A 19,624-nucleotide genomic window follows, 5' to 3' on the forward strand; every position below is an offset into this window, starting at 1 on the left:
ACCTAGCTCAAGCATATCAACAGCTGCCTGTTGATGATGATGCTGCCATAGCTCAGACCATTGTGACCCACAGGGGAGCCTTTAAAGTAAAAAGGCTACAGTTTGGAGTGAATGTCGCTCCTGGGATTTTCCAAAGCGTTATGGAAAACACACTACGAGGTATACCAGGGGTCTGCCCCTACTTTGACGATGTCTTGATTGCAGGAGACTCCACACACATTCTAGCTGAAAGGCTTAGGGCTGTCCTGTTAAGATTCAGGAAATCAGGCCTCAAGCTCAGAAAAGACAAATGCCAGATTGGGGTGCCTTCTACTGAATTTCTGGGATTCAAAATTGATGCTGCTGGGATTCATCCTGCTGAATCCAAACTAACTGCTATTTTAGATGCACCCAGGCCAAAGTCTAAGGCCGAACTTCAGGCCTTTCTAGGCCTCCTGAATTTCTACAATTCTTTTCTTCCACATAAAGCTAGTGTAGCTGAGCCTCTTCACAGGCTACTAGACAAACAGGCTGTGTGGCTGTGGTCACAAGCGCATGAGGCTTGCTTTAAAGAAGTCAAGGCCTTGCTCACTTCTAACAGTGTTCTTGCACATTTCAACGAGTCTCTCCCTGTGTGCATCGCTTGTGATGCGTCCCCCTACGGGGTTGGAGCTGTCCTGAGTCACCTCAGGTCTGATGGAACTCAGGTTCCTATTGCATACTACTCCAGAACACTGTCTTCTGCCGAGCGCAACTACGCTCAGATAGACAGGGAGGCTCTGGCTGTTGTTGCTGGAATTAAAAAATTCCACGATTTTCTATATGGCAGGCATTTCACGGTCTTCACTGACCATAAGCCTCTGCTGGGACTGTTTACCACACGTAAGCAGACTCCCCACATCATTTCCCCTAGAATGCTTAGGTGGTCTATTTTTTTGTCTGCATATGATTTTTCATTACTCCACAAGCCTGGGAAAGAAATGGGCCATGCTGATGGCCTCAGTAGATTGCCTCTGCCAGTAGTAGAAGCTGACCCCCGCGCCAGCTGTCAACATTCTATCAATCCAAGCCTTGCCCGAGCTCCCTCTTAGTGCCAGGGATGTTACCGCTGAAACAGGTACAGATCACACACTTTCACGTGTCCGCTCCTGGGTCCTGTCCGGGTGGCCTGAGCACTGCCCTAGTCCTGAGTTTCAGAGTTTCTGGTCCAAAAGAAACGAACTGTCCCTTTCTCAGGGTTGTCTGCTTTGGGGAAACAGAGTTGTCATTCCCACCTCAATGAGGACTAGGGTCTTAGAATCCCTCCACGAGGGTCATCCTGGCATTGTTCGTATGAAGGCTCTTGCACGCAGCCACTTGTGGTGGCCTGCTTTAGATAAAGATATTGAGGCTAAGGTACACGCATGCCACCTGTGCCAACGATCTCGCCCAGAGATGCCCCAAGCTCCTGTGCATAGATGGGAGGAAACACAGTCCCCATGGTCTAGGGTGCACATTGACTACGCTGGGCCCTTTCAGGGCCAGTTCTTCTTGGTCCTTGTTGACAGCCATTCAAAATGGCTTGAGGTTGTGCCTGTCTCATCCACCACCACTGCAAAGACTATTCAGGTACTGAGGGGGATTTTTGCTGCACACGGGCTGCCAGATGTCATTGTGTCCGACAACGGCCCTCAATTCACCTCCTCCGAATTCCAAGCTTTCTTACAGGCAAACCTGATTCGTCATGCCACGTCTGCGCCTTTTCACCCGTCCACCAACGGTATGGCTGAACGCATGGTGCGCATCGCAAAGGACGCCTTGAAGAGACTCACCTACGGGGACTGGCATCACAGGTTGGCTGACTTTCTCCTTTCTTATCGCACCACACCGTCCACTTCTACAGGGAGAAGTCCAGCTGAACTTCGTTGGGGGCGCCAACTTACTACTAGACTTGACCGGTTGCATCCGGACAGACTGCCTTCATCTACCTCACATCCTAGGGCACCTAGACAACTACTTGTGGGTGCCCCGGTTTGGGCTCGCAATTACGGGCCTGGTCATACATGGGTCCCCGCTTCTGTGTCCAGGATCACAGGTCCTCTCTCCTACGAGGTTGCCCTGGACAACGGTCGTGTCCTGCGTCGGCACATCGACCAACTTCGCTCTAGGCGAGACTTTTCTGCTGAGACTCCTGGGTCTTTTCCAGGGGGGGAGGGGGACCCTTTGGAGCAAAGGGAAGGGCAAGAGCTACTGCCCATCTCCACTGAGGAAGCCACAAACGGCCTCGTCCCAAGGTTCTGCAATTGCTCCGAAAAGAAAGTCATGGAGCTTACCCACACAACAGGCACTCACGCCTACTCCAGCCAGGGAGTCACCCCGGGGGCATACTCACTTTCCACACACATCACACAGCACTCCAGCAACGGAGGATACCCGGGGGCATCCCAACAAATCATTCCCCGCAAGAGAGCTGGCACACAATTCCCAAGGTTGGCCTGACCTTACCCCAAATCCTACAGGGGGTCAAACATACACAGAGCTAGTCGAGGAACCAAGTCCCGACTACAACAACCCTAGCACAAATCAGGGAACACCTGAGTTTTGGGAAAGTACAGAAACCCACACGAGCCCAAACACAGAATGGGGTTCAGGGAATGGACAGCCTCCTGACAGGTCTTGGACTGACCTAGGAGGTTCTACAGAGACGCCCAGCAGCGGCTATCACTTCAAGGGGCCTGAGGGTCTACAGCTAGGTAGGTCAACCAGGTCACAAAGTAACAGAAGCCCTGGCCTGACGAGCCCGGTGGGCAAGCAAGCAGGCCAGGCATCGGGGCACAGTCCTTGGAAGACACCAGGGCACAATAGAGAGAACAGGCTCACGCCTCCCTCCAGTCAGGGGACTTTTGCCAGTAATCCAGAGCTAAGAAGGTCACAGAGAGCAAAGAAATCTCCTAAGTATCTAGAAGATTACATAACATTGCTGGCAAGGCAAAAGCCAGTAAACAGTGGGAGCACTGGGGAGCAAAATGTCATATAAAATAAATGTTGTATGTTGGTAGTAGTTTTAGCCCGGGGGAAAGGGGTGTTATGTCCCGAGCCTTTGCAAACGGCTCGGGCGTTTGCAGGCAGTCCCGGGCAGGTGCAAAGCTGCCCGGGACCAGACAGGCTGTCGCCAGCGCCGTGCGCATGCGCGGGTGCTGGCGCGGGAAAAGTAACCCATTTACCCGGGAGTTGCCTATATAAGAGGCTGCGAGGCGTTTGGGCGAGGCTGAAGCCATCTTCCTGTAAGCTGAACGCTGAATAAATGAAACTGAGAACTCCAGCTGCTTCTCGTGTCTGTTTTCCCGCCACGGACTCAACAGCTCTGAATGCTGTAAGCTGCCCAGAGTCACTTCGAAGCAAGGTGGGCAGCAAATCAATTTAATAAATAAATATCCATCTCTCCAGTCCTCACTATCTATTGGTGCTCATCATTAATCTAGAAGTGAAGTGTCTGCCTTCTCATGCTTTCTCCCTCATGTCTAGGCTTTCCAGCGGGTATGTGAGGAAGAATTCCGAAGTTGTGTCCAGTGTCAGGTTTGGCAGACTGGAGAGAAGAAGGGACAGAAATGTTCAAAGTGCCAGTTCAAGATCAAGCTGGTGGATGAATTGAATCAAGGTAGTGTAGCTCTTCAGCTGCCCAGTTTAATTGTCAAATGCAAATCAAACGTTCCACATTGCACTGTGGAATTTGATGGATGGGGGGAAAGGGAGAATAATGTAAGCCAGACCTGGGCATTTCATGGTCCCCAGGCCACATCTGACCCTTTGGCTGTCCCTGTTCATCCCATGTGGATTGCTTTTATTTTGAAGGCTATTGCTATTTTTTTTTAAAAAAAAAAATATGTGTGTGCATTTATGCCTATGCATCTTCATTGTCCCCTTAGTTTGCCCCTCCACAATAATCCCAGTTTCTCATGTGACCACTTGGGAAAATTAATTGCCCATCCCTGATGTAAACAGTAGGTACTCCTAGTCTTCTTTGTTCTAAAAGTCATTCCATGTTTTTGGTTATCTATTTTTTTTACTGTCCCTGTTTTGTCTCAAATTTACCTTTTGGCAAAAACTTATTAAAACTGTGTGAGTTGTTCCAGTTGCTGTGCCATTAGCTCTTGTTTCTGAGAACCAAAACATAGGAGTAAAATATCTTGGGTATGACTGCATCTGTCTTTAATGGACATGCATGTAAAGACATGTACCCAGACAGAAAATCACAAAGTAAGGTAAAAACCTACATACACTTCACTCTTCTTTTGAAATCTGATAGCAGCATATATTTAATTATGTCTTTCTAAAATACAGTATAGTCAAAATTAAAAAGATACACTTTGTCATCCATATCAGGGAGCATAGACTATTTCAGAATGCAAAACATTGATTAAAAGCAAAGTAATCTATTATGGATGGGGAAGGCAGGAAGAATCCAGGGATGTTTCTATTTTCATGTATGCAACATTGAAGAATGAACTGATTCCCAATGTTACACAGCATATTCATTACATCACAATTGCAGTTGCAAGACGATGGTTGGCAAAGATAAGCAGTTTAAATCTGTTTCCTTATTATGTGAACATATCACATTTTAGTGGAAACATGCTGCTCAGTGGACCTTATCTCCCTAGCGATTTATAGCATCTCACAAGTGGCACCTAAAGTACATTATTTTCATTAATGATTTGTTGTCACAGTAATGGCTGGGTAGCATTGTAATATACTATAATCTGCTTATAAGAAAATGATCAGTGATTACTGGTAAGACTGCATTTGTACACCCCCAATAAACTGAACAAAGACTAAGGATACAGCCATGAAATGCTATGCCACACTAATTAGCTTTCCTCTTCTCCTTTTGCACAGACACATCTAAACATGCTGAATAGAGTTGCATCATGACTATATACATATTGCAGATATTCTAATGTAATGTATTACATGACAATGATATATAGTGGGTTGAATTAGCCACATTTGGATGAGCTGCATTGAAAGTCCTGGAACTTAGTTCCTTGTTGATTCAAGCTTATTTTCTTTAGTTCAGGCTTTTGAAATTAAGATAGCTTCTTTCCCCTTACTGTTGGAAAATTGAATCACTCAGACCCTGAAGGTGCTTGTTTGGAATGGCCTTAAATGGAAAAATAAGAACTTCTCCCTTTTCTGTTGCAACAGTAGAATTTACAACATAAATTGGCAATATTACATCTGATTTTTTTTTTTAATCTGCAGGTAACAAGTGTACCTTTCAAGATGAGGAAGATGATTGCATTTACCATTACACTAGGGAAGAAGACACCAATCAATCACAGAACAATACTGTTCTTGTACAAAAGAAGAAAGGTAAATATTAACTTTCTATGAAGAGAGTATGTTGGAATACATGTTAGAATGTATTTTGTATTGCAACAAAATTACTACAGAATTATTCAGCCAGTAGATGGCAGTATTTAGTGTGCATCTATGGTTATAATCTATGGTTTCTTTTTGTTCTGAGGAGAGTTTCCTGTTTCCTGTTATAGTACAATAGTTGAACAGTAAAGCACATGGTGACTGTACTCTTTGTTGCTCTGTGGTGCTTTATATAAAACAGAATTTCTGACAGAGTGGGTTCCCAAAATGTAGCAGTTAAGATAAATTAGAAGGTCTATTATTTAGATTTCAATAGGCACTGTAAACTAGTTTTTCATTTGTTTTTGAAACTCTGTTGGTCAGTATTTTCTTGTTCACATCAATGGGGTTGCATCATGGTAGATCAGGATCTACTAGTAGTTTTCTGATAATTGATTGGCAAAGATACCTAACTTCACCTTTTAGCAAAAGCAACAACAAATTATTTTTTAAAAAATAAATAAATTGGGCTGCTGAAACAAGGAAAGCTTGAAGTGACCAGGAGTGGACTTTATGTGAAGACATCTCAGTTGACTTCTGATCCTGGAAACAAACCCCCTGATTCAAAGGGTGTTTGCAGGCATGCTTTTCTTTCATTCTGCAGTCAATAATGGCTCCTGGATGTCAATAAAGATTCAGGTAAAGTTGTCTGGCAACTGGACTTATTTTCTTGTTGGTTTGAGAGATTTTGCTGCCCATCCAAGCAGCTTCTTCAGTCTGAGTAAGTGAGAAGACAGGGAATCACTGAAATGTATAAACTAGGTTGAAGCATAGGTGATTCCTTTAGTCTGTCACTTTTCTTACTGTCTTTTCCCATTCCTGCATCAACCTTGGATGGGCAGCGAAACGTCTCAAACCAACAAGAAAATAAGTCCAGTTGCCATCACTCAAATTCCAGTGGCTCCTGAAGTTTCAGTAAATAAAGTCAACTCAATTAGTCTAAACTCTGCTACTCTAAATTAATCTCTCCAGAAATTTTAGAGTACAAAATTTATTGACTGCACACAACATCACTATGCATTAGTGAGATCACTATGATGGTGAGATTGTAATCCAACTCTTTTGGAGTTGAAATCTGGGCTCTAGAAGCCTGATCTTTGTGAACTGACAGGAATTCTGAAAGTTTTCAGTTGGCTACCTCTATCTAGAGATGCCGGTGCAGAATTTTTACATGCAATGCATGTGTTCTGCCACTGAGTTACAGCATTTGCTGCATTTGCTATAACACTTTTCTCTTCCTTAACCAGGAAAATAAAAGATAACGTTGCTTCCTTTGGTCTCTTGATTCATTTGGAACATGTTTTTTTTTAATTTTCATTATATGTAGAGTGTCCACCAGGAAGTTTTCTTTGGCTTATACCCCTACTCATTTTTCTGATATTACTCCTGGGGTTGCTGCTCCTCCTATGCTGGAAATACTGTGATTGTTGCGAGGTAAAATTTATCTTTCTAACCTGTAGTAACAAAGGAAAAGCGGGCAGGGGGGCTTTGGCGGCATGTTTTGAATCTAATCTGTAACTCATTTTTCTAACAATTTGAAGATTTTTTAAAATCTTCTCTCAAATCATGTAGGAATTAGAGGTCAATGTATAAATTTTCTGTCTTCTCTGTGTAAGCTTCTAGTTGAAGTTTTTATATTGACTAAGTGGTGACCATTATTTTTGTTCTAGAATCTAGATCTAACTTTCTTCAACTTCCAGTATTTTAAAAGATCACTTTTCTCCAATATATTTGAGATATTTTTTTTATGCTAAAATGATTGGGAATTAGGAATGAAATATATTGGAAGGCATTGGGGTGTGGGAAAGATAAAGAAACAATGGCCTTGCAACACCAATGCCAAGAGCAAATGAAAATGAATGGAGAAAGAGAGCCAGTGATCCTCTACCACTAGTCATATCGAGAAGTGCCTGAGAAATAAGCATGCAGAAAAGGCATTTGTAGGATGCACTGCCATAATCAGTTACATCATTGATCCAAAGTGATCAAGGTCATATTAGGCTTATCTATTAGTACAGTGCCTGTGCCATATAAACCAGGCTAATATGCTTCTCTTGTTGCGCTTCATGGGTGTCTTTAAGTGGAGGCAGCTTGTGTTTGCTCTATCATCCTCCTTAACAATGTATTTTGTATCATCCACTTCAACAAGTGCAACAAGCAGAAAGGTCTATTCTCCTGCCAGTGAATTTATTTTTTTGAACTTTTCATTAAAATCCAATCAACTTTTTTTTTTTTTTACATCTAGAGGTGTTTGGCGTTGCTACCCTGTTGTCCACAAGGTACATCTTTTGAATTTATGGGTGATAATAGCATTAGAGTGGTGTGCTTAGATCAAGACTGAAAGAAAGCAGTATAGGCAGTCCTTAACTTACAACCATTCATTTAGCAACCATTCAAAATTACAACGTCATTGAAAAGAGTGACTTTACAACCAGTATCCACACTTACAATCATTGTAGCCTCCCACGGTCATGTGATCAAAATTTAGGCCCTTGTCAATTAGCATCTATTTATACAAGGTCATGGGATCAGTACAGGTAGTCCTTGACTTACAACGGTTTGTTTAGTGACTGTTCGAAGTTACAACAGCACTGAAAAAAGTGACGCTTGACAATTGATTCACGTTTATGACGGTTGCCATGTCCCAGAGTCGTGTGATCCCCTTTTGTAATCTTCTGACAACCAAATTCAATGGGGAAACCAGATTCTCTTAACAAGCATGTTACGAATTTAACAACTGCAGGGATTCACTTAACAAATGTGGCAAGAAAAGTTGTAAAGTGGGGCAAAACTCACTTAACAAATTTCTCACTTAGCAACATAAATTTTGGGGTCAGTTGTGGTTGTATGTGGAGGACTACCTGTATTTGCAACCTTCCCAGCTGGCTTCTGACAAGCAAAGTCAATAAGGGAGGGATACTGGATTCATTTAATGATCATATGATTCACTTAACAACCACCATGGTTCAAGTAACCATGGCAAAAAGGGTTGAAAAATTGGGCACATCTCCCTTAACCTTGCCTAACAATAGAAAATCTGGTCCTAATTGTGGTTATAAGTTGAGAACTACCTATAATACATTCAAAGAAGGCTAGTATGTTGGGGAAAACAACCTAGCAGCTGAGGTTTAATACAAGCTGCCTGTTGCTTAAATCAGCTCAGTAATTATCTGTATAAATTCTACCAACCTGTATCCAGTTAGGCAGTAGCTGTCTTAAGAAGATTAGGACTTTTCAAGAACTGTTCTCTGAAGCTCTTCATTTTTGGGAGAACCTGGATCAAAACCTATGCATCTAACTCTCTGAATAGCAGAGAGAAAATAATCCCTTATACAGTATTTAGAGAATGTAAGGAAATATAAAACTTCATGTGGTGAATTGAAATGCATTTTAGAATAGTATTATGATTCTGGAATATACATTATGAACACATGCTAAAATATATGATTGTAAAGTAGATGTAAGACATAACAATAATGAGGGGCAGAATTAGGAATTCAAGTCATGGATGGCCAATCTAATCATTAACAATAATACAACTTATTGCTACCAATCTGAACACCGGTTACTAATTAGAATGAGGTCCACCTGGGAAAAGGTAAAGGAAAATCATGCTACAATGTAAGCAAGGTGTTTCTCCTTTGACAAAAGTAGTTTATTTACTCTGTTTAACATATACAAAAGATGTAAAGTTGGATCCAAGGTCCTGAAGTGCAAATATTGACTTTCTTTCCCTCTCTGAAGGTCGTATGGTTGGTTTCAAGGAGGACCACTATCTGCTCAGGCAGAGTCTGATGGCATCAGATCACCTGGACACCCCAATGGTGCGCAGCGGTAATTTGAAAGGGAGAGACATAGTCCACTGGAAGATCAGAAACAATGTGCACAAGCAAGACTACTCATCCTTCGCCCTCAATCCCAAAGATATCAGTAAGTGCTCATTTTACAAGGCGGAAAAGAGAGTCCAGATGGAACATAGCTTATTCCTAAAGTTAATGGTGACAATAGTGGGATAGTTACTCCTTCAGGATCTGGTTTGAAACCTGATTCAAATATTTATTTATTTATTTATTTATGAGACTTATATACCGCTTTAAGTGCAAGCACTCTCTAAGCGGTGTACACCAGTAAGCAATGTATATATATATTTTACATTGCCCCCAACAATCTGGGTCCTCATTTTACCTACCTCGGAAGGATGGAAGGCTGAGTCAACCTTGAGCCGGTGAGATTTGAACCGCTGACCTGCTGAACATAGTCAGCTAAAGTGGCCTGCAGTACTGCACTCTAACTGCTGCGCCACCTCGGCTCATCTAGGAGTCATGTAGTCTCACCCATCTAAAGCTTTCCAAAGTATGTGAGGAACTGTGGGTTTTAGGGCCCAGGTAGTCCTTAGTTACAATGGCAATTGAGACTAGGATTAAAGTTGTTAAGCAATGTGGTTGAAAAGTACAACATCACACATTCACATTGCTTAATGACAGCAGTCCCAGGCAATTCTGGTTGCCATCCTAACCCCAAGATGGATGGGTTGTTAAGCAGGAAGAGGTGAGCATTCCATGTAAGGAGCAGGAGGCCAAAGGAGGGCATGCAAAGGCTGGCGCAGGCTGCACGTGTGTTGCAGGAGGCCACAGAGAACTGGTGCAGGCTTTGCATGAATTGGGGAGGGCAACAGAGGCTTTGCATGAGTCACAGGATCCAGGAAAGGGCCTGGAAGTAAGCTGTGGAAGCTGTGCGTGGGCACAGGGGTTACTATGGGGAAATAAAGAATCAGGAGCAACTTACTAGACTGAATTGCAACTTTCCTTCTGGGGCTTTGTTTGTGGAAAGCCGGCAAGAAGGTCGCAAATGGCGATGTATGACTGCAGTTTCCTGCAATGTCACAATCATAAGCTGGGCACTGGAACACCCAGTTCACAGTCATGTGACTGCAAGCATATTGTGTTGGCTGAAATATCGGAGACTGGCTGTGCCTCCATTTTTTTCAGTGCTGCCCTAACTTTGAACAGTCACAGAATGAATGGGCATAATAAGCCACGTCCTTTCTGTACACCAGAAGTATCAAACTGCCGGCCTGTGGGCAAGATGCATCATGACAAAACTGCACCCACCCCATTGCCGGCAAATGGAAAAAAAGTCATGACACATCACATGACATTGCAAGTTTGACACCCCTGCTGTACACCCACAAGTCATGGTCTCTATCCACATTTTCAAACCTGAGATACTGGTAACTTATAAGCTACCTTTTTCCATAGAGCTTCCTGAACAGAAAAGGATTTAATACAAGGCTGATTTAAAAAAAAAAAATCTCCTACTTGTTTTTTGAGATGGTATTCATATTTCATGACCATGAGCACAATTGCATTAGTTTTTTTTAGATGTAACTGCACCATCAACCTATATGTTTTATGTAAGTTTAATTTTGGGGCTGTCTCTGGAATTTCTGATCTGAATATGCTGATAGATCTGTTAGAAATTCCTATCATTCTTCTTACCTACAGTTATCTTGGAAGCAGAGAAGGAATCACTGTGTAACTAATGTAAGACTATGATGTAAGGTTTTAATTTTTGAAGTCCAGCAAAACTCTATGTCAAGATTATAGGTGTCTCAGAATTCTAATCACTGTTTACATGGTATGTGTAAAATAAACTCTGTGGCTGAACCATATCATTATTTCCCATTATATTTCTGTATTAACTCGTTGTGCTTGTTGCTTGACTGGCAGCTGCAAATTCTGATGGATTAATTTCCTTATTTCCAGTTCCACATGGGCTCTCTCTCAGATTGACACGGCTCTACACCCAAAATCTTACAAAATTGGATAGCCGTGAACATGAGCATGTGCAGAAAGAGGTGGAGGAAAATGTAAGAAGTAGGGGTATTTGTTCTATTTTTAATTCTCCCTTGTTATAAGACGGGTGTATGTGTATGTCTATACGACTTGCTTCTCTTTTTATCCTCACCATAGTTCCGTCAGGTGGGTGAGGTAGATTTGGACAGACCCTAAGTCCACACTGAACATGACCAACTAGTCAGGACAAGATATAAACCAAAGAATCCTCCCCAAACACTCCGTCATGCAGATTTCTTGCTGAGGAGGCACAGATATTGAACCCTGTGCAAGGTTTCTTTCCTTGGATTTGAGTGTTGATACAACTTCTGTTGTGGATGTGATGTCTGAATATAAATCAAGTGAAGGGCAGAAGATGAAGGGCCTGAAGCCTTTAACACCAATATTTGACCGAACATCTGATGAGCTGTGGCAGTCCTTATGTACCAGCTTGATGATTATTGGGGTAGTTAAGGAACGTGGTGGCTCACATGGTTAGGACACTGGGTTGGAGATTAGCAAGCTGATGTTCGAGACTTGAGTATTGCTGGGTGTTGGAGTGAGCTCCTGTCATTGGCTCCGGCTCCTTAATGGGGACATCAAAGGAGCCCTCACGGGCAACCCCCAGGCAACAGTGATGTCACTGGGTAATCCTAAACCTTATATGGTGCCTCCAACATGAATGGGATGGGGGATTGGGGATTGGGCTAGTTCTCTTGAGGATCTGATCTAATGACTCTCTCTTGCTCTTTGCAGCTGAATGAGGTGTACAGGATAATCCCAGGTGTCCAAAAGTTCCAGCAGACAAAATTCAGGTGAGAGCATAACTGGTGTGGGAAGAAAGAATGAAATCTCAGTCAACATTATTATTTTTTTAACAGGAAATAGTTGATGATAGATGAGTAGGGAACTGATGTAATGAGAGATATCTCTTTGGCTGAGACGACTGTCCTTTTTTCTAGAATGAGGAGGTAGTAGAATTTAATTTCCCCTCTGACCAGCTTTCCAATGCTACAATAACTGTATAAAGTGTACAGGATACTGATTTGGTCTGTCAGATTAAGGTTCTTGATATTCTTTTGATTAAATCCTTGACATTTATTAATTTTATCTGTTTTCTCCCCAGGATTCAGCCAAATGCTGGAAAAAGGTAAACAAAACCATTCATTTCTACTCTGACTTCCAGGTCTACTTAGAAATAATTTCCACTGTTGTGCTTTGTTGCAACAGTTTTTATCTATCTTCCAGAAAATAGGATGTTGTTATTTAACATTATCACTGCTGGTCTTTTTCTCTGCATTGCCTTATTTACATTGCAGAGAATCAAATTATTTATCCTGAACTTCTCATTACTACATGTGGAAACCTGTGCTGATTGCAGGTAGTCCTCAGCTTATGTCAGTTTATTCAGTGAATGTTCCTACTTAGGACAGAGATGAACAACTAGCATTTAGGACCGACCTTCGAAGTTTTAACAGTTACAGCATCCCTGCAGTTACCTGATGTCCAACATCCCCTGCCAGCTTCCCTTAAACCAGGGGTAGGCAACCTTGGCTCTTTTATGACTCGTGGACTTCAATTCCCAGAATTTCTGAGCCAGCTTTTATGCAGAGGGCATGTAATACTTGCTCTCCCATTTTTGGAACCAAAGATTCAGAGTTGGAAGGTATCTTACAAACTATCTAGTCCAACATGCTGCTCAATGCAAGATCCACTGGATCAGGGGTAGGCAACCTTGGCTCTTTTATGACTCGTGGACTTCAACTCCCAGAATTCCTGAGCCAGCAAGTCCACGAATCATAAAAGAGCCAAGGTTGCCTTCGCCTGCCTTAAACAAACTCAGTGGGGAAGCTGGCAGGAAGTTGGAAGTTGTGCTCATGTGACATCCTTGTTGAACAATGGTGGGACTGCAGGAACTGCCATTGCTAAGCATTGTGGTCACATGCTGTCCCTCTTTATGACTGCATCACTTAGTGACAGCAATTCCAGTACTAATTGCCACTGTTAACTGAGGACTACCTGTAGTAGGCAGCTAAGAGCTACACTTAGATTATGCTGGCTCAACATTTCCATTGAGAGATTCCTCCGTGAGTCTTTGGATTTGACTCTAGCCTGAAGGGTTTGAAGGCAGACATATGGCCATTAAGAGACTCCCAGGAAGTGTGACCAGCTAAAAACTGTAGAAGCCTATGTTATCTCTTTGGTGCCACATGTTACTTGGTCTTTCAATCCACTGCAGATGCCCCTTTTTGTGGGATAGTGGAAGCCACCCGACATTAATTCCTTAGCGGCGGAAGGCTAGAAGTATTTTAGATCAGCATTGTCTGTGAATCAGCGGTTATAAATTTGTGTGAGCATTTGTGGGCAATGGATACAGCTCATGCTGGGGTGGCTGAGAGATTTGGGCGTGGTTTTTTTTTTCTTATATGACACCAGGGCTTCATCGCCATACTTCCTCATACGTGGCCCTACGTCAGTATGCCTCTGATTGGCAGGGGCAGAACCAAAGCATGAGCAGGGGAAACAGCCTGATGTTTCCCTCCTTTCCAGGCAGGACCACACGATTGTGGACACAGTGCTCCCAGCTCCCCGCTCAGCCAAGAATGACATCATCAAAGTAACAGAGAAGCACGTCTCACAAGGAGAGTTCAATGAATTAAAAGTGTCGCCTGGCTACTACACTGTGATTGCTGAGCAAGGTAGGGGCCTCCTCCTCCTTTCTTTAGTTTTAGTGTTTGAGCTGCTCCATTTCAGACTGATGGAGGGTGGGGTGGGGGGGAGCCTTCTCTGATGGAATGCTCCTCCAGGCATAGATTTTTTTTCTCTGCAAGCGAGCCCATTTGGGAGCTTTTGGGAGGGAAATCATTTTCTTTCACACGTGGCAGAGTTCTTGTTTTTATGACTATCGTCAGCAGTGATACAGGTAGTCCTCATCTTACGATTGAGCCGAAAATTTCCGTCCCTAAGCAAGACAGTTGTTAACTGAATGTCGCCCCATTTTACAACCTTCTTTTTCACAGTTGCTAAGTGAGTCATTGCACTTGTTAAGATAGTAACACGGCTATTAAATGAATCTGGCTTCCCCATTCACGTTGCCTGTCAGAAGGTTATGAAAGGTGATCACGTGACCCCGGGACACTGCAACCGTCATAAATATGAGTCAGTTGCCGAGCATCTGAATTTTGATCACGTGACCATGGGGATGCCACAACAATCGTGAAAATGGTCATAAGTCACTTTTTTCAGTGCCATTGTAACTTTAAACATTCACTGAGTGAATTGTTGTAAGTCAAGGTACTAACCATACAGCCTAACGCAGACTGACACTTGCACTGAAGGCTAGGAGCGATTCCAGAAACAAGCTTCTGCCATTTCTAGTCACATGACACTGTGGACTTATTCTGTTTTCCTTTCCTGAATAAATATTCGGTGACAGACGAAACGTCAAGATAAATCCAAGCGGTGCTCAACTGTAGCCTTTAAATGTTGCTGAGCTTCAGCTCCCAACAGTCCTGGCCAGCATGGCCAACATGACAAATACTAGGAGTTGCAGCAGCTCAGCAACATCTAGTAAAATGACTGTTGCCCACTCCTGGAATAAATGGTGATGATGCAAATACCGCTCCAGTATTATGCAGAAAGGAAAAGTAACTATATAGCAAGAACCCAAGGTATTGTTTTAAAAGGAGTGCTTTCCAGTTGTGAGCTAATCCTTCTTCTTTCCTTTGCCTCCATCCAAACTCCAGATGCCCACGGCCTGGTTGAGTTTCAGGAAGGGGTAGAGTTGGTGGATGTTCGGGTTCCCCTCTTCATCAGGGAAGAGGATGATGATGAAAAACAGCTGCAAGTAGATGCTGTGGATATTCCTGTGGGCACTGCGCAATTTGGTCGTCGCCAGGTCAACATCACCATAATAAAAGAGCAAGGTTGTATGATAGCGTGCAGTGGGGAAGGCAAATGTTTGTCAGACAATCACCTCTGGCCGGGCCTTCTGTAATTTACCACAGTGAAATGTAGCACATTCCTGAAGAAAAAGGCTTCTGTTCTAATGGGCAGTCAGAAAACATTTTGGTTCCCTGAAAAAAATCAAGTGTCCTATCTATATAATATAAACAAGAGGTGGAAGAACTCCTTTTGTGACATTAAGAGCACCTTCAAACTCTTCAGAGCACACCCTGAAAAGGAAAATTCAAAGGTTGGAGTAAATGGATTGGCGGAACTTTAAAAAGTAGAATTAGCAGGCTGACTCAGGAATTCTGGGAGTTGAAGTCCACGAGTCATAAAAGAGCCAAGGTTGCCTACCCCTGGTCTAGGAGATAAACAGATCATCATTTTAGCTATATGAAAAGAGTAGATCTGCCTGCAGTATCACGGGTGATAAACGCATTTTCCATTTTTCTCTGGCAACAGATGCTTATGGTATTTCAAGTCTCATATTCATTTAGGGAGGGATGAAAATGGTGAAGGACATAACAAAATCCATTTAGAGGGTAGGCATAAAATCCATTTAGAGGGTAGGCATATCTGTTAATATTGGGGATGCCAGTAAAAAAAACATTCTGAACTTGGCTGCCAACTTAGGCTATGCGAAGTATCAAGAAACTAGTTAGAGGAATATTAAAGTGTGGATCTTGTTCTCTAGCTTAGAAATGGAGGCAATAAGTAATATTTCCTGCTTGTTAATGTAACAGTATGTCTGATAGTGCCTAGATGAAACCATTCTTTTATTAGATGATTAAGATTGTTAACATATTATCTATGTATCTCTTCAGCAAATAGCATCATTAGCTTCCTGGAGCCAGTGTATTCATACAGCCGCTTTGACCAGCTGGCTAAGATCCCTGTGGTTCGAGAAATATTGGAGAAGGGAAAATCCCAGATAACATACAGGACACGAGATCTCACAGCTCAGCAAGGCAAAGTAAGTGTGAAAACTAAAAGAGTTCTCATAACTGTCCCACAAAAACATTGGGCCACTGCATGGTCATATTGTAGCCCTGTGCATAAAAGAGGGAACTTCTAGAAAAAAGCATGAAATCCTGAACATCACTTAGAAAAGCAAACTTCAGCTTCAGCTTTTCAAATGGGTAAAATAATACTTTGTTATCTCTCTGTTACCAAGTATATAAAGCTGTGAGGAGAGCAGGAAGCAATAACATGTGATCTCAAGGCAGACTGACAAATCTGCAAGCATTCCTGCCATATTAGACTAGCTCTGTGGACCCTACACTGGTTGCCAACAAGTTTTGGATGTCCCGGTATTAACCTAGTACCTGGCTTGGATGGTAATTATCTGTACAACCACATTTTCCCACTGAAATTAGCCTGGCTAGTTTGTTATGCCTGAGAAAAATTCTATTTTAGGGAATTAAAGGGAGCTGAAATTCAACAGTAATTCTTTTCAGTGGCTGAAATGGTTTTTTCAAACAACCTCCCACTCGGAGATCTTTTGGCTCCACCCCTAATCATCTAGAACTCTTCTAGAGGACACTTGGATCTTGACTCCTTCTTGGTTTCATTATAGTTTAGTTAATTTGACATGAGATGGCTTTTCATTAGTCTTTGTAGACTTTTTGTTTACTGCATTATATATTGTTTATTATGCAACTTATCTTTCCATTGCTGGGACTCCTTAGGCTGTCTATCTGAATTAAAGGTGATTTAATAATAATAATGGGGAAACCTTGGATAAACTAGCAGATCTTGCAACATAAAACTGCAGATTAAACATTGTTTGATAAAATGCAGTGCGCCTTTAGTGTTTTTGCTTTTTCTTTTTGTTTGTTTAGCTTGGGGCACAATTGAGACCAATGTATTCAGAGGAAGGAGGCTGTCTTAGGGAAGTCTTAGAAAAAAATGGTCTTCCATCCCCGCCAATTGAATTTTTAAGCTTCAGTGGAGCAGAGGGCACAATCATTTTGTGAAGGAAAAGATTGGGACGAAAGCTTTAAAAGTCCTCTGAGACAATGGTTTGTGTTAGGGAGAATTTGTACAGTAAACATTTCGCCTTTTCTGTAGTTGAGCTCTTACACCATCTTCTTTTTATAGCCAAGGCAGGAGAGGAAGAGAAACAAGTTAGGAATAAGAAATTGCTGGTGTTGCTTTCAGTCCATTATCAGCCCACTGGGCATATTCCCAAGGCCCCCTAACACATCCTCATTTCTTTGTAGCTACTTTGTGGATAATCAATAGCATTACAGATGTCAACATAGATTTTGTTCTTCTTTCTCAAAGAATGAATGAAATATATAATAGTGAAATGCAATTCTGGTTCTGATAGATAAAGTATAGGAAACGATTACATAGTACAGAACTTTTAAAATATGTATCTATACATTTGTATGGCTCAAAGTGCAGGCCATCTTCTAAAACAGTGTTTCTCAACCTTGACAATTTTAAGGCATGTGGACTTCGACTCCCAGAATTCCACAGCCAGCAATGCTGGCTGTGGAATTCTGGAAGTTGAAGTCCACATGCCTTAAAATTGTCAAGGTTGAGAAACACTGTTCTAAAATGTTGTAAGTTGCTCTGAGTGATGCCTTTGGATCAAAAGGATGGGATATGAATGTTTCAATACTTTAATCTAAAAATAGTATCTTGTTCAGGGTGTTCTCTCTTTACCTTCCCAGGATTATGTTTCTACGGAGGGTGATCTGATCTTCCTGCCTGGAGAGAAGCAGAAGGAAATGCAAATCAAATTGCTGGAGTTGACAGAGATTGATACCCTCCTTCGGAACCAGCAGCTGAAACAATTCGCAATAGATCTCATCAACCCCAGGTTTGGGGCAAAAGTTGGCAAATATCCTCAAACCATAGTGACAATTTTTGACCCAGGTGAGCTACTTTTATTTCTGATGACAATTCTCATTTTGATGTCTAAGTATCATTTACCTATTTGTATAGACTTTTAGACTTCTTGATTACCTAGGCTCCGGCAAACGCAACCATCGAGGCTTCAGCATTTAAGATTAAGAAACTTGATATAATGTGATTCCCAGAAAGTATATTCTCATTCATAAGTTATCAGTGTGGTAGGTGAACAGTTAGTGTTTCTCAACCTTGACAATTTTAAGGCACGTGGACTTCAACTCCCAGAATTCCAAAGCCAGCATTGCTGGCTGTGGAATTCTGGGAGTTGAAGTCCACGTGCCTTAAAATTGTCAAGGTTGAGAAATACTGAGTTAGATCCTATTTGTTCAACGTTGCTTTGAGTTTCAGCCAGATCTGCTGTATCATGTATGTCCAGTATAATTTGGACTGTTTTAGTGATATTATTTTACCCATTATTTGATGTGGTAATAGGGATACAATTAGAGAAATAATTCTACTTCCATAAAAATGCTACTACAATAATTTTTATAATTACCTGTTTTATTTGTGCTTTGCGGAGTTATCTAAATGTATGACATATAATATGATATATTATGACCAATATTACCTTGCAATAGATGCCTACATGTATCATGTCTACATGTATTATTCCAATCGATTCTTCACTGTGCCAAATAACTTTGCACAACCTCCCTTACAGGATACACATATTTCATCATCAAAACATATGTTGAGGTGTATTTTTCTTATGTGAACTAGGATGCTTCTGTGTAAACAGTTTCAGAATGTTAAATATTGTGCAAAAAGCAGAAAAGAACCAGCAACAACCTTTTATTAGGCTAAATAGAACATCTAGCATCTTTGAGAGATATCAGCCCCAAGAATGTGGCCTGTGTTTAATACCACTTATTCTCCCAAGTTTTTTCTCTAGAAGAACCACTTAACAGGTGTGTGAACTAGAAGTAACTGTTGTGCCTCTACCAGTTTATGACATGTCTTAATCCTTTACCATTCGACTTCTGTGATTCTCTTTTTTAGTTGTTTACAAAGTAGTGTAATTTCCTCTACCTTTTTTCTCCTTCCAGAAAGTGTGCATGAGATATCATCAGAGGTTCAGTTTCCATATTCTCCTAGAGGCATTCTTGCAGCACCTCTTAATCCAAATGCCCAAGCGTTAAGCTCTAGAAAGATCCGCTTCAATTGGTTGCCCCCTCCAGGCAAACCAGCAGGATACAAGGTATGGAAAGTAAAGCAATGAAGACATGCAAGACTGTTGTGTATGGAGGGAAGCACACTCTTGCTTGTCCCATGCGCTAAAGTTGGGGCTCATGCATAACACTGCACTGCTAGACACGCAAGGAAAATACTAACACTTAGGATATGCTTCCTAAAGTTTATGCCAATAGGTATTGCAAGTAGGAGTACAAAGCAGGGGGAAGTCAGAAATTAAATACTTATCTATATTAGTTTTAGGGTGCTATGTTATTCTATTTTATCTTTTTAAAAGTATTTATAAGCTCAATAATTTGTACTTTTTTATATCATGAAATCTCAATGTACTTTAGTGTGGTTCATCTTTT

The 19,624-nt window shown here is 41.8% G+C and overlaps 1 protein-coding gene across 8 annotated transcripts in view; it reads left to right on the forward strand.

The window, feature by feature from the left end:
- Positions 1-19,624, forward strand: part of ITGB4 (integrin subunit beta 4) — a 100,287-nt gene that overhangs the window by 60,183 nt on the left and 20,480 nt on the right. For all 8 annotated transcript variants that reach the window (XM_039327910.1, XM_039327913.1, XM_039327909.1 and 5 more), the window contains 13 exons: positions 3,484-3,616; positions 5,221-5,331; positions 6,707-6,813; positions 7,625-7,658; positions 9,124-9,309; positions 11,145-11,248; positions 11,970-12,028; positions 12,340-12,363; positions 13,764-13,912; positions 14,960-15,139; positions 15,986-16,134; positions 17,843-18,047; positions 19,130-19,281. In XM_039327910.1, the coding sequence (XP_039183844.1) occupies positions 3,484-3,616; positions 5,221-5,331; positions 6,707-6,813; positions 7,625-7,658; positions 9,124-9,309; positions 11,145-11,248; positions 11,970-12,028; positions 12,340-12,363; positions 13,764-13,912; positions 14,960-15,139; positions 15,986-16,134; positions 17,843-18,047; positions 19,130-19,281 (1,593 nt within the window). The remainder of the gene's footprint in view (positions 1-3,483; positions 3,617-5,220; positions 5,332-6,706; positions 6,814-7,624; positions 7,659-9,123; positions 9,310-11,144; positions 11,249-11,969; positions 12,029-12,339; positions 12,364-13,763; positions 13,913-14,959; positions 15,140-15,985; positions 16,135-17,842; positions 18,048-19,129; positions 19,282-19,624) is intronic.

Source organism: Crotalus tigris, unplaced genomic scaffold (assembly GCF_016545835.1).
Source record: "Crotalus tigris isolate CLP2741 ecotype Arizona unplaced genomic scaffold, ASM1654583v1 scf7180000024370.6872682, whole genome shotgun sequence".
Taxonomy (NCBI): Eukaryota; Metazoa; Chordata; class Lepidosauria; order Squamata; family Viperidae; genus Crotalus; species Crotalus tigris.